Below are 15,789 nucleotides of genomic sequence, written 5' to 3'. Positions count from 1 at the left end.
CATATATATATGGATACATACATGGATACACACATACTTTTGTATGTATGCATACATGGACACATCCATACTGGAATGTTTGTATACATACTTACATAGACACATATATACACATAAACATTCTTACATGGATACAAATACTACAATAAATGTATACATGCAAACATACATACATACATTAATACATACAAAAATACACACATATATACATTCATACAAACAAACATACATGCATGCAAGAAAACACATATATGTATTTCATCTTATACATGCATACATACATACATGCATAGAAACACATATATGTATTTTATTTTATACATTCATACATACATACATATACAAATACATACATACATCCATTAATACATACATACACAGATACATACATACATACAAACATACATATATATATACTTGCATATAAACACATGTATGTATTTTAATTTATACATGCATACATACATTCATGCATACATACATACATACATACATACATACATGTATACATACATACATACATACATGTATACATATACATTCATATATGGATACACACATAGGTACGCACATACTTATGTAATTATGCATACATGGACACATCCATACTGGAATGCATGTATACATACTTACATAGACACATATATACACATAAACATTCGTACATGGATACAAATACAAAAATAAATGTATACATGCAAACATACATACATTAATACATACGAAGATACATACACACATTCTTACATACATACATGAAAACATAGGTACATATATACATACAAACATACATACATACGTGCATACATACACATATATGTATTTTATATTACACATGCCTACATACATACATAAATAAATACATACATAAATCCATTGATACATACATATATGCACACATACATACAAACATGCATACATACATATATACATACATACAAACACATGTATGTATTTTATTTTATACATGCATATATTCATATGTACATACATACATGTATACACACATACATACATGCATATACATTCATATATGGATACATACATGGGTACACACATACTTATGTATGTATGCATACATGAATGCATCCATACTGGAATGCATGTATACATACTTACATAAACACACATATACATTCGTACATGGATACAAATACAAAAATAAATGTATACATGCAAACATACATACATACATATATATACATATACATTCACACATGGATGAGTCACATACATTTATACACACATTCTTATGCATACATACATTCATACATACATACATACATACATGTAAACATACATACATACATACATACATACATATACATTCATATATGGATACGCACATGGATACACACATATTTATGTATGTATGCATACATGGACACATCCATACTGGAATGCATGTATACATACTTACATAGACACATATATACACATAAACATTTGTATATGGATACAAATACAAAAATAAATGTATACCTGCAAACATACATACATTAATACATGCAAACATACACCCACACATACATACATACATACATACATATATACATACATACATACATACATACATACAAACATACATACGTACATACATGCATACAAACACATATATGTATTTTATATTATACATGCATACATACATACATACATGCATACAAACACATATATGTATTTTTTTATACATGTATACATACATACATACATACAAACATACATACATACATACATGCAAACAGACACATGTATGTATTTTATTTTATATATGCATACATACTTACATACATACATACATACATATATATATGGATACATACATGGATACACACATACTTTTGTATGTATGCATACATGGACACATCCATACTGGAATGTTTGTATATATACTTACATAGACACATATATACACATAAACATTCGTACATGGATTCAAATACAAAAATAAATGTATACATGCAAACATACATACATACATACATACATACATACATCAATACGTACAAAAATACACGCATACATACATACATACATACATGCATACAAACACATATATGTATTTTATTTTATACATGCATACATACATACATATATAAATACATATGTACATCCATTAATACATACATACATACACACATATATATATACATACATATATACATACTTGCATACAAACACATGTATGTATTTTATTTTATACATGTATACATTCATACATACAAACATACATATATACATGTATACATACACACATACATACATATACATTTATATATGGATACATACATGGATACACACATACTAATATATGTATGCATCCATGGACACATCCATACTGGAATGCATATATACATACTTATATAGACACATATATACATATAAACATTCATACATGGATACAAATACCAAAATTAATGTATACAGGCATGCATACATACATACATACATGCAGACATTAATACATACAAACATACACACATACATACATACATACAAACATACATACATACATGCATACAAAAACATATAGATTTCATTTTAAACACACATACATACATACATAAATACATACATACAAAGACATGTGTGTATTTTATTTTATACAACCTACATACATACATTCATAAATACATACATACATTCATACATACATACATGCATACATACATACATACATACATACATACATATACATTCATATATGGATACATAAATGGATATACACATACTTATGTATGTATGCACATAAAGACACATCCATACTGGAATGCATGTATATATACTTACATAGACACATATATACACATAAACATTCATACATGGATACAAATACAAAATAAATGTATACATGCAAACATACATACATACGTACATACATACATTAATACATACATACATACACACATACATACTAACAAACATACATATATACATACAAACATGCATACAAAAACACGTGTGTATTTCATTTTATACATGCCTACATACATACATTCATACACACATACAAACATACATACATACATACATACATACATACATATATTAATACATACGAACATACATACGAACATACATACATGCATGGATACATATATACATACATACCTGTATACATACATACATATATATTCATATATGATACATACATGGATACACACATACTTATGTATGTATGCATACATGGACACATCCATACTGGAATGCATACATACGTACTTACATAAACACATATATACACATATACATTCATTCATGCATACAAATACAAAAATAAATGTATACATGCAAACATACATACACACATACAAAAAAACATACAAACATACACCCATACATACACACATTCATACATACATGCAAAAATACATATATACATACATTGATACATATATACATACATACATACATACATACATACATGGCTACATACATGGATACCTTCACATACATGCATATGTACATACTTATGTGTTTATTTATAAATGAAAGCATATATACAGATATACATTCGTGCATGGATACATGCATAAAAACACATGTATGTATATTATTTTATAAATGCATACATACATACATTCACACATACATACATACATACATATATTAATACATACGAACATACATACATACATAAACACATGCATGCATACATACATACACGTATACATACATACATATACATTCATATATGATACATACATGGATACACACATACTTATGTATGTATGCCTACATGGATGCATCAATACTGGAATGTATGTATACATACTAACATAAATACATATATTCACATATACATTCATACATAGATACAAATTCAAAAATAAATGTATTCCTGCAAAAATACATACATATATACATACATGCATACATTAATATATATGAATATACATACATACATACTTACATACATACATGAAAACATACATACATACAGACAAACATATATACAAACATACATATATACATGCATTCATACATACATACATGCATGCATACATATATACACACATCCATATACATTCATACATGGACACATACATGGATACATTCACAAACATGCATACATACATACTTATGTATTTATGCATACATGAAAGCATCCATACTGGGATTCATACATAAACACATATATACACATATACATTTGTACATGGATACAAGCATACAAACACATATGTGTATTTTATTTTATACATGCATACATACATACATACATATAGGTATGGATACATACATTGATACACACATACTTATGTACGTATGCATACATGAATGCATGGATGTATATATGTTTGTATGTATGTATGTATGTATGCCTACAAACATACATATATACATACACACATGTATATACATTCATACATGGATGTATACATGGATACATTCACAAACATGCATACATACATACTTATGTATTTATGCATACATGAAAGCATCCATACTGGGATTCATACATAAACACATATATAGACATATACATTTTATGTTTATACATTCATACAACCACCTGTGTATTTTATTTTATACATGCATACATCCATACATTCATACATAAATACATACATACATACATACATACATACATACATACATATACATATGGATACATACATAGATACAACCAAACTCATGTATGTATGCATACATGAATGCATCCATACTGGAATTTATGTATACATACTTACATAAACACATATATACACATATACATTTGTATATGGATAAAAATACAAAAATAAATGTATCCATGCAAACATACATACATACATACATATATACATACATACATACAAACAAACATACACACATACATTCATACATACATACAAACATACATGTACAAAAAATACAAAAATAAATGTATACATGCAAACATACATACATACATGCATGCTTAAATACATACTTACATACCCATACATTCATATATGGGTATATACATGGATACATACATACTTATGTATGTATGCATACATGGATGCATCCATACTGGAATGCATGCATACATACTTACATAAACACATATATACACATACACATTCATACATGGACACAAATATAAGTGTATACATACAAACATACATACATACATACATACATACATATATTAATACATACGGACATACATACGAGCATACATACATGCATGCATACATACATATATACATACATACCCGTATACATACATACATATACATTCATATATGATACATACATGGATACACACATACTTATGTATGTATGCATACATGGATGCATCCATACTCGAATGCATGGATACATACTTACATAAACACATATATACAGATATACATTCATACATGGATACTAATACAAAAATAAATGTATACATGCAAACATACATACATACATACATACTATAATACATACAAATATACACACATACATGCATACATACATACATACATACAAATACACATACATACATACATACATGAAAACATACATACATATATACATACATACATACATATTCACATACCTACATACAAACATACATATATACATGCATACATACATACCTGCATGCATACATCCATACACACATACATATACATTCATACATGGATACATTCACAAACATGCATACATACATACTATTTATGCATAGATGAAAGCATCCATACTGGGATTCATACATAAACACAGATATGAACATAAACATTTGTACATGGATACATGCATACAAACACGTGTGTATTTTATTTTATACATGCATACATACATACATACATACATACATTCATACATACATATATACACACACACATACATACATACATACATACATATACATATGGATACATACATGGATACACACATACTTATGTATGTATGCATACATGAATGCATCCATACTGGAATGCATGTATACATACTAACATAAACACATATATACACATATACATTTGTACATGGATAAATATATACAAACACAAGTATGTATTTGTACATGGATATAAATACAAAAATAAATGTATACATACATACATACATACATATGTACATACGTACATACATTAATACATACGAACATACATACATACACACATACATACAAACATATACACATACATACATACATACATACATACATACACATACACATTCATACATGGATACATACATGGATACACACATACTTATGTATGTATGCATACATGAATGCATCCATACGGGAATACATGTATACATACTTACATAAAAACACATATACATTCGTACATTGATACAAATACAAAAATAAATGTATACATGCAAACATACATACATACATATATATACATATACATTCACACATGGATGAGTCACATACATTCATACACACATTCTTATATATGTATGCATACATGAAAGCATCCATACTGGAATTCATGTACACATACTTACATTAACACATATTTTACACTTATACATTCATACATGGATACATACATTCATACATACACATACATGCATACACACATACTTATCTACGTATGCATACATGAAAGAATCCGAACATGAATGCATATATGCATACATACATAAAAACATACATACATATGTATGCATTCATACATGAATGCATGCGTACAAACACAAAAATAAGGAACAGACATACATGTTAACTCACATACATACATGACCATTCATACATACATACATGAGGCAAAAAAGTTTCTAGTCAGTCACTGATTGTGCAAGTTCTCCCACTGAAAAAGATGAGAACCTTGTAATTTTCTCCATAGATACACTTCAACTGTGACAGACAGAATGAGAAAAAAAAAATCCAGAAAATCACATTGAAGAATTTATTTGCAAATTATGGTGGAAAATAAGTATTTGTTCAAGAACAAAAGTGACAATATTTTGTTACATACCCTTTGTTTGCAATGACAGAGGTCTAACGTTTTCTGTAAGTCTTGCGGATGGAAGGGGATTTTCACTCAAAATCTCACGCTACATGGCTCCATTCATTCTTTCCTCAGTCATTCTGGTCTCTTTGCAGAAAAACAGCCCCAAAGCGTGATGTTTCCACCCCCATGCTTCACAGTAGGTATGGTGTTATTCTTTCTCCTCCAAACACGACAGGTTGAGTTTTTACCAAAAAGTTCTATATTGGTTTTGTCCGACCACAAGACATTCTCCCGATCCTCTTCCAGATCATCCAAATGCTCTGTAGCAAACTTCAGACGGGCCTAGATATGTACTGGCTTAAGCAGGGGGACACGACTGCCACTGCAGGATTTGAGTCCCTGGCGGGAGTTTGGAGTGTGACTGTTTGAGGTTGTGGACACGTGTCTTTTATTCTGATAACCAGTTAAAACCTGTTGCCATTAATACAGGTAAAGTGTGGAGGACTGAGGAGCTTCTAAAAGTTACTGGTCCGTGAGAGAGACAGAAATTTTGCTTGTTTGTAGGTGACCAAATACTTAATTACCAAGGAATTTACCAAAAAATCATAAAATGTAATTTCCTAGATTCTTTTCCCTCCATTCTGTCTGTCATAGTTGAAGTGTACCTATGATGACATTTTTTTTCTCCTTAGTAGGAGAACTTGCACAAATGGCGGCTGACTAAACACTTCTTTGCCCCACTATACATACACACAAACATAAAGACAAACTTAATCACACACACACACACACATTTGCACTTACACAAGGACATATAAACACACATATGCATGCATTAATACACATACATACATAAACAAATAAATAGAAACCTACTTACAAAGACATATACACACAAACGTACATAGGATCACATTCATCCATATAATTAAATATACATACCTACTTAGTTTTAGACAGACAGACATACATATATCATTCATCACTCATACACAACCATTCATACATTATTAAGTAGATATATACATAAATACAACTGTATGTACACATATAGACAATTACTTATGTGTCTACACATGTTTGTGTGTGTTTATGTGTAGACATGCTATACTTGAATATATATTTAGATAGAATGCGTTGTATTTTTGATTATAACTTCTGATTGATGGCCCGATGACCACAGAGAAATAAACCTCACGTTCAGCTCTTCCCCGCTTTCGTCGTTTGAAAAAGAGCAGAAAGACACAGAAGACTTCATTCGTATCGCCTTCAGGAAAAATTGTCCTGCAGGGTCTCCTCAGAAGTTTCCTGAAGGGAAGTTGGACTTTTAGCCCGTAGTATGCGAGAGAGGAATGTCTGGACGAGAAATAAGGTCGAACAAACATCTCTCAGTTGGGGATGTTACTTCCTGAGCTCGTGACCGACCCGTCAACCATCGTTGTCTCTTTATTAAAACTTGTCAAGATTTTTCAACTTAAGCCAGAAATGCTCATTTCAATTGCAGGGATGTGAACACTTTGGCCCCTGGTTAAAAAAACAAAACAAAAACAACAACGACAACCCAGGAATAGCGATAGAAAAGGTAAAACAAAGAATCTCGGGGAGGGGTTCACCTGTGTCTGTTGTCCCGCTGGATCTCGTAGACGGAGATATGCAGTGTGCGGTTTGCCCTCTGGCCCACCGTCAGGGTCTTATAGATGCGAAACTCTGCCGCCGTCACCGTCTCGCCCTGAGGGAGCGGCGTCAGGTCGAAGCGGAACTCCTTCCAGTACGGACGAGGCTGCAGGAGGTCACGCTCCTGCTCCACTGCAGACAGATGGAGACGCAGGATATCAACCGGATTATTGCATTTTTGACCAGAAATAGACAAGGAAGTCACTTTTTCTTTTCAGGAAAAATGACAAAACTCCCGCCAATAGCAACGCGGCAACTGACGTGGAAGTTCAAGGACTAGTTTAAAACATGAGAGGAATGAGGAAGATCAACAGAAGACGCAGGAAAACAATTCAATTTTTAAACAATTATTTAGCTGGTCAACAAGATAACAGAAACAGGTGAAAAGTGTGTTTTCAGTCCTCTGTCTGCACTGATGTCTGTCTGACATGGGGACTTTTTTTTATCCAAATGACCAAACCTGCCTTTTTTTTTTTTTTTTTTGGCATAAAAACCTCTATAACCCTTCATTGCCATGAATTTGTTTTGCCAAGTCGCGTCAAAAAAAGGGCATGTATGATTATTATCCACATCACAAGGTCACTACTTTCGGCAGTCAGCCGGTGTGGGGTAAGTCTGGAGTGCAGGGAATATAGCAGACATTTCCAGCGGCTGGCACTTTATATATTTTTATCCTGTTTTTTTTTGTTGTTGTCTCTGTCCTTTTCAATGTCTCTATCTTTTATCTATTTATTAACCTTAATGTCTTCTGATACCTGTCTTCTGCCCTGCGCTGCTGCCACACCTGAATTTCCCCAGTGGGGATCAATAAGGTATTTATCTATATATTATCTAGTACATCAAAAGTATTCCAGTATTTCCTAGTTGTAGTTTTTCTTTATTCAAACACAAACACACGCACACACACACACACACACACACACACACACACACACACACACACATATATGCATGACTCTGTAGAGGCAGTGAAACATTTGAAAAAAGCACCACTAACACACTTTCATACTGGTTTGCCATCAACTGACTGAAGCAATGGATCTCGAATTGATTTCATCGCCAAACAATAAGCGATCATTTGATTACACAATATTTTCTGATCAGAAAAGTCTGTATGGTGTCTTATGATTGGCTCTCTAACTCCTATTCTGGACTGATAACAGGCTCGGACGTAAGAAACTCGGTTTAATGTGTGCAACAACGAACCCTTTTTCATCTAATTTCAGTGATTATAACTAAACCCTGACAGAGACAGAGAGAAAGAGATGGAGAGTGTGTTTGTGTGTTTATGTTGGTCCCAGCAGGGAGGTGAAACAGTTCTGGTCACTGAGGTTGGACAAACAAACAAACACACACACAAACACACACACACACACACACACGCACGCATGCACGCACAGACATACACACACAAAGACACACCTTCTATGGATGGTAAATAGAGATGCTGAGGACAGGACGCTCCTGATGGGTTAGGCACTCTTACATCAGTACACACACACACACACACGCACACACACACACGCACATGCACACACACACACAAACACTGGAGTAATTAGAGACACTTAGTGCCCTGAGCCGCAGCAGCTGCTCCACACACACACCACTAATTGCAGCCCTGCCCGGTATTTTTAGAGAGGCTCCATCCACAGCAGTATTTTCATCTCTTTTTTGACCCCTTTGCTTTTATTTTTTTCCTCCTCAGTCTGTGTCAGTACAGCCTTTAATTCTAAGCAGCTGTGTCGTCCTGTCACACACACACACACACACACACCAGCGTGTGTGTCTGTCTGATTCTTCTTACATGGAGAACACACACTGAACGCACACAGATGAGACAAAGGCGTCCGAGCGCCACAAGTCGGGTCCCTGTGAAATTATGTTTCCTTGAAGTTCTCGTTCCGGAAGCCGCAGCGTCTGGTTCACGAAACCCTCGCTCTTTTTTTATTGCCCCTGAATTGATTTTTAAGGAATAAAAGAAGAAATATCTTTATTGTCACATTCAGATCAGCAGTAAAATATGGCCACTGCATTCAACCCATCATGGATGAACCATCAGCAGAATCATCTGGTTTTATAACATAGCTGCTAGGATTAGACATTAATCCTAATTCATATTATCAGTATTTGGATTTTAGTGTCCCCGAAAGGTCAGGAGAGAAGCAGGAAAAGGTATTTTCATGCAGATCCTTTAGTATATAAGCGTCAGAAAGTAACTGAGCGGCTGCTGTTTTCCACAGAGGGTCACTGTTAGCGCCGAGAGCCGCTCCTGTTTACAAAACACCGGTGGATTTTCAGGGGATAAAATGCACCGCTGACTGATAAATGTCAGGGTGTGTCTTCATCTCCGAAAAACACGGCAGAACTTTGAAAAAGGAAACCCCTCATTAGTATTTTTTTTTGTGAGTTTATAAAAGTCTAGGGACGGGGTTTCACGAGGTCCACGCGGACGTTTTATTTCGGAGGAATAATTAGATCCGATTCAGGTGCGAGGGAGTCGACTCGCGAGGAATCCAAACCCAACCGGTGGGAATTTTACGGCGGAATAAATTTCCATATATGATTATATCCAGCACGACGCAGTGGTTAGCGCTTCCGCCTCGCAGCAAGAAGATCTCTGGTTTCCAACTTGGGGCCTTTTTCTATGCGGAGTCACAGCATACAGGAGGTTCACTGGAGGCTCTAAATTTGCTAGACGAGTAAATAAGAGAGTGAATGGTTGCATGTCTCCATGTGTGGCTCTGCGACCCGGAGACAGCTTGGGAGGCTCCTCGCGACCCCAACTGCGGGATAGGCGGTATAGATAACATCTGAATGAAGTAACGAATATTAACGAGCTCAAACTCACAGATGTAGACAACATCTTAACTCTTTCATAAAGGCGGAGACTTAAACTGGTGTTGATTCCAATCCCCGAACTGGTACCTCCTGTGGACTGCGGCGGAAATGTGACAACTGTGTGTCCGATAAGGTTACCTAGGTGACATCGCCGCGGTGACTTGCTGTTTCTGCAACCGGTAAACCCTCGGTTGGACTCACCCTTCACTTTTCAGTTAACCCGGCCGCTCGAGGCAGAAGGGCGCCCGCATTGAGCTGCAAGGTTCCCGTGCCGACAAAAAGCAGCGGTTCTTCGCCGTTGGACGGCGACTTTAATTTAATGAATGAATTTAAGTGAATGAATTTAATCATTCACTCCTGGATGGATCTCATGGCCACATTTAGAAACAACCAACTATACACCCCCAAAAGAGACATACAACCATTCACGCCGCCTCTGGCTATTTAGTGACAACTGCCGTCGAGTGCTTCCTCGACGGAGGAGTGTGTTCGAGATCCGCTCTACACGGAAGGTTTCATCGGACAACCGTGTTGCGATTTTGCGCCATGTAAATAAAATCAGACTCGGCTATTTATTGTGTTTTTTAGCTGCATGTGGAGCCTGCAAAGAATTACTTTGTCAAGATCTCCTAATCTAATAATGTGTCTTTTCCACTCTGATGCAAATGATGCCTAACTTATATCAAAAGCAGCGTGGGATGTGAGACAAGCACAAAATACAACTATTGAGGGCAAATGCTGCGCCGCAAAGCCAGTGAGGTGACAGAGACACTTGAAAAGAGAAGACGGAAGCAAAACCCCGCATCGACTTGCTATATAGGCGGCCAAAAGGTCAATAAGTATTCATTTTTTCCTTCATACATTGGTTTGTTCATTTGTTTGTCCATCCATTCATTCGTCCGTTCATGAATTAATCATTCACTCCTGGATGGATCACATTTAGAAACAACCAGCCATACACACCCGACAGAGAAATTCAACCATTCACGCTGCGTCTGGCTACTTAGTGACGACAAGTAACATCCTGCATGTTTTTTTTGGACCATGGAAGGAAATTGGGGAACCCGGAGGAAACCCCGGGGAGAACATGGAGGCTCGCCGCAGAAAAGGCCGCTGTCGGAACCAGGAACTCTCACTGTTTGGTGGAATTGGATGGAAGTCATTTTTATCCATAGCGACTTAGAGTGGAGATGCCGGGGATCCAATCAAAGCATGCGCGCCACCAGCGAGCTATAGGATTGGTAATCAATCACCTGACTGGGATCAAATTGTTACCCGCTCACTCAAAAACAACATTTGCCGGTTCCTGTCCGGCAAATGTTGCACCGATGTTCTTTGCCCCGATTGGATTGGATTTGAATCCCTGGGATGCGCGGATTAGACGGATTAAGTGGAATGAAGACGATAAAAATGCCTGCATTACCTCTGATGGCCAGTAGAGGGAGACTCTACCGTCTCCAGTCACACAATGATCGAAGTTAGGGAGAACTATTGCAAGTTGCGGCGGAAGTTATGTCAAACAAGCAAAAAGTTGACGGCAAAAACACTATTGATGAGGCTCCTGAATATGAATCGACATCCTGCTTTCTCGACACGGCCTACTTTTGGTTTCCATCTGCGGCGCTCCGTGCATTTCCCCGTCCGAAAGCCGCAAGTTTCCGAAACATCTTGAGGAAGTCGACTCACCCAGGTTGACGAAGCTCATCACGGTGTCGGCCTCGCTGACCACCGTCCCCAGGGGCGGCGTGTGCGTGCTGAGGGTCGGCAGAGCGGCGTGGCTGACCTGCGCCAGCCTCTCCGCCCCTCTCACCTTCGCCACCGTCGGCCCGCCTCCCACGATCTCGTTCCCCTCGTCCTCTCCGTCGGCGGACATGGAGTGGTACAGGTCCAGCATGAAAAGCGGCGCCGAGGACGGGGGCCTGAGCGGCGGGTGTGGCCTGGGCCTTCCCGGGAGACCCAAGATGGACAAAATCTCCTTCTGCATCTCCTTCTTCTCTCGGCCGCTGAGGCGGCGGAAGCTGGAGTGAACGGCGGCTTCGGCCTGCCGGCTCCACAGGGAGAGCGAGAGCAGGAGCAGCAGGGGAAGGAGGAGCAGCATCCTCGGGTGGAGGACGGAGCAAAGAAACCCGGACGGGGTTCTGTGTGTCGAGAAGCGCCCGCTCGCGCGTCCCTGCCGGCGCGTCTTCACGGCGCAGAGGCAGGCCGGACCGCGGAGAACGTCCGCTGCCATGGCGATGGCCCTGTGACCCAACCGAGTCAAACCCGACTCAGGAAACTCAACCCGGTTTAATCTCGACTGCCGGCGTCCGACCCCTGCCTCCGCCCAGACCTCCGTCAGCCTTCAGATGAGATGTTTACCGCCTTAAACTGCCTGTTTATCTCTCCCTCCCCCTCTCCTTCCTCTCCGACGTCTAATCCCGAACCTCCTCTCCCCCTCTGGAAGCTCCCGTCGCTTCACCTCTCGGGGACGGAGGAGCGGCGAGGACGTCGCCCCCGCGGCGAGCAGGTGCCGTCTGGAAGGCCGGAGGGGGGGAATCCAAGAATTCGGGAGCCGTGTCTCGGAGTTCACTGCCGGTTCTCTCTGATCTCAGTCGGAAAAAAAAACAGAAAACGCACACACATTCCTCACGAGAGCAATAAACCGCCGTTCATCCTTCACTTCCTATTCATGCGTCCGCTCCGGGTCTCAGGCGTCCTCCTCAATCCTGTTTATGAAAGTGATAACTCCGCAGATAGGGGGGGAGGGGGGTCCTCATAATCCTCCTGGAAGTTTTTCGTGTGCATCTAGAGCTGCCCGGAGGAAGGAGCGCGTCCAGTGCGTGCATGCATGTGTGTGTGTGTGTGTGTGTGACGCCGAGCCCTGCAACGGTCGCTCCCGAACCAGGAGGGAGTTTCCCTCTCAGCCTCCGCCTCGGCTCCCCTTTCAAGTCTCCAGCCTTCTCGCCGACGCTCACATCCCATCACCCCTCCCTGCGGGGGGACCTCGTCTCTCCTCCTCACCTCCGCCCATCTATCTTTTCATCCTCTCATGACTGCTTCCTTTCATAACCGCTCGACGCCGGGTCTTATGCGGTCTGGCGGGGAGGCCGCCGCGTGGCCCCGTGCCCTGTTTATTTGCCGCGCGGAAGATTTCAAAGCACTTTTTTTTTTTTTTGTGGGGGGCGGGAAGGGGAGGAACAAACCACGTTTAATTTCTCGCCTCATGTTCTCGGAGGGAGGAGGTGTGACTGCGCCGACTAACTGTTGTAATATGTGTCACAACTTTTATCATATATAAAAAAAAGTTATTAAACGATTCATCTTGTTCCACTTATTCCGCACTCGGGGACGTGGGGGGGGGGGAGGGGGCCGGATCCTGTCCCAGCTGGCGAGAGGCGGGGCTCGGCCCGGATCCACCACGGGGACGCTTATTGACATACAACCATTCGTTCACTCATTCACACCTTATATATTAACACGCATCCATTCACTCACAGCTCAGGGTCTCCAGTGAACCTCCTGAATATCTTCATGTGGGAAGAAAGTCCAGAACCCAGAGGAAGAGGGGAACACAGAAGGCTCTTGCTGGGAGGCGGAAACGCCAACCGCCGCTAACCACGGCTAAGCTCCGCGCCACCCTAAACTATTTATCTAGTGTTTATTTTCCCTAGTCAAGCCCAATTTTCTCCATGTTTACGATCGAGAGATAAGTGTTTCCTCGTATGTTGGGAACCGACGTCGGACCAGGATGTGTTTGTTTAACTGTCACTTCCAGGGCTGACGTCTCTAACTCCATTCTGAACATTACTTTTATCCACTGCCCTCATTTTGATTTTACGCCGAAATGTGTTAATGTACAGTCAATTATATGACTGTAATTGCACTACTTTTTTTCCAATTATATTCATATTAAACTATGAAGTTTAATGAAGTTTGGAGGAATGCTGTTCACTTTAACCTGGGCGACAAACACGGGTAACAAATTTAAGAACTGACTTTGTGTTGAGTATCTTCTGAGGATTTGGTGCTTCTTGGTGAACAAGCTTGAAATGACAGTTTTTCCTCCCAGCAGTTGCGGCGCTAGTTGTGGTTTTTCGTCTTTCCGAATTAAAAAGCACAACTAGTAGATGTTTTGTGGATGAGCAGTTCCTTTGAACCCTTTTCGGGCGAAGGGGGCGAATATTTGGACGTTTGCTCATCGGCCCTTGCGGTCTCCGCTTATAGTGCGCTTTCACACCCTGCGGTTTCAGCTTTATGCTAGCATTCGCACACACACACACACACACACACACACACACACACACACTGACGGTGGCAGCGCTGCCGTGCAAAGCGCTTAGCAGGCCATCGGGAGCGACTGCGGGCTTGGAGCCTTGCCCGATGACACTTCGGCAGGAGAAGCGAGGAATCGAAATGCCAACGTTCACAT

At 38.7% G+C, this 15,789-nt stretch overlaps 1 protein-coding gene across 1 annotated transcript in view; it reads right to left on the bottom strand.

Annotated features, from left to right (window-relative positions):
* The window catches only part of bmp8a (bone morphogenetic protein 8a), a 23,331-nt gene extending 8,985 nt beyond the window's left edge, over positions 1 to 14,346 (bottom strand). The window contains exons 1-2 of the mRNA XM_086178415.1: positions 13,068 to 14,346; positions 8,480 to 8,672 (exon numbers count right to left, since the gene is read on the bottom strand). Coding sequence (XP_086034541.1) covers positions 8,480 to 8,672; positions 13,068 to 13,611 — 737 coding nt within the window. The 5' untranslated portion in view covers positions 13,612 to 14,346. The remainder of the gene's footprint in view (positions 1 to 8,479; positions 8,673 to 13,067) is intronic.
* Between the last annotated feature and the right edge of the window lie 1,443 nt (positions 14,347 to 15,789).

Source organism: Fistularia commersonii, chromosome 30 (genome assembly GCF_037954325.1).
Source record: "Fistularia commersonii isolate RoL2024-O1a breed Wild chromosome 30, RoL_Fcom_v1.0, whole genome shotgun sequence".
Lineage (NCBI taxonomy): Eukaryota > Metazoa > Chordata > Actinopteri > Syngnathiformes > Fistulariidae > Fistularia > Fistularia commersonii.
The sequence above is the reverse complement of the archived record's forward strand: the minus strand, read 5'-3'. Positions and strand labels throughout refer to the sequence as shown.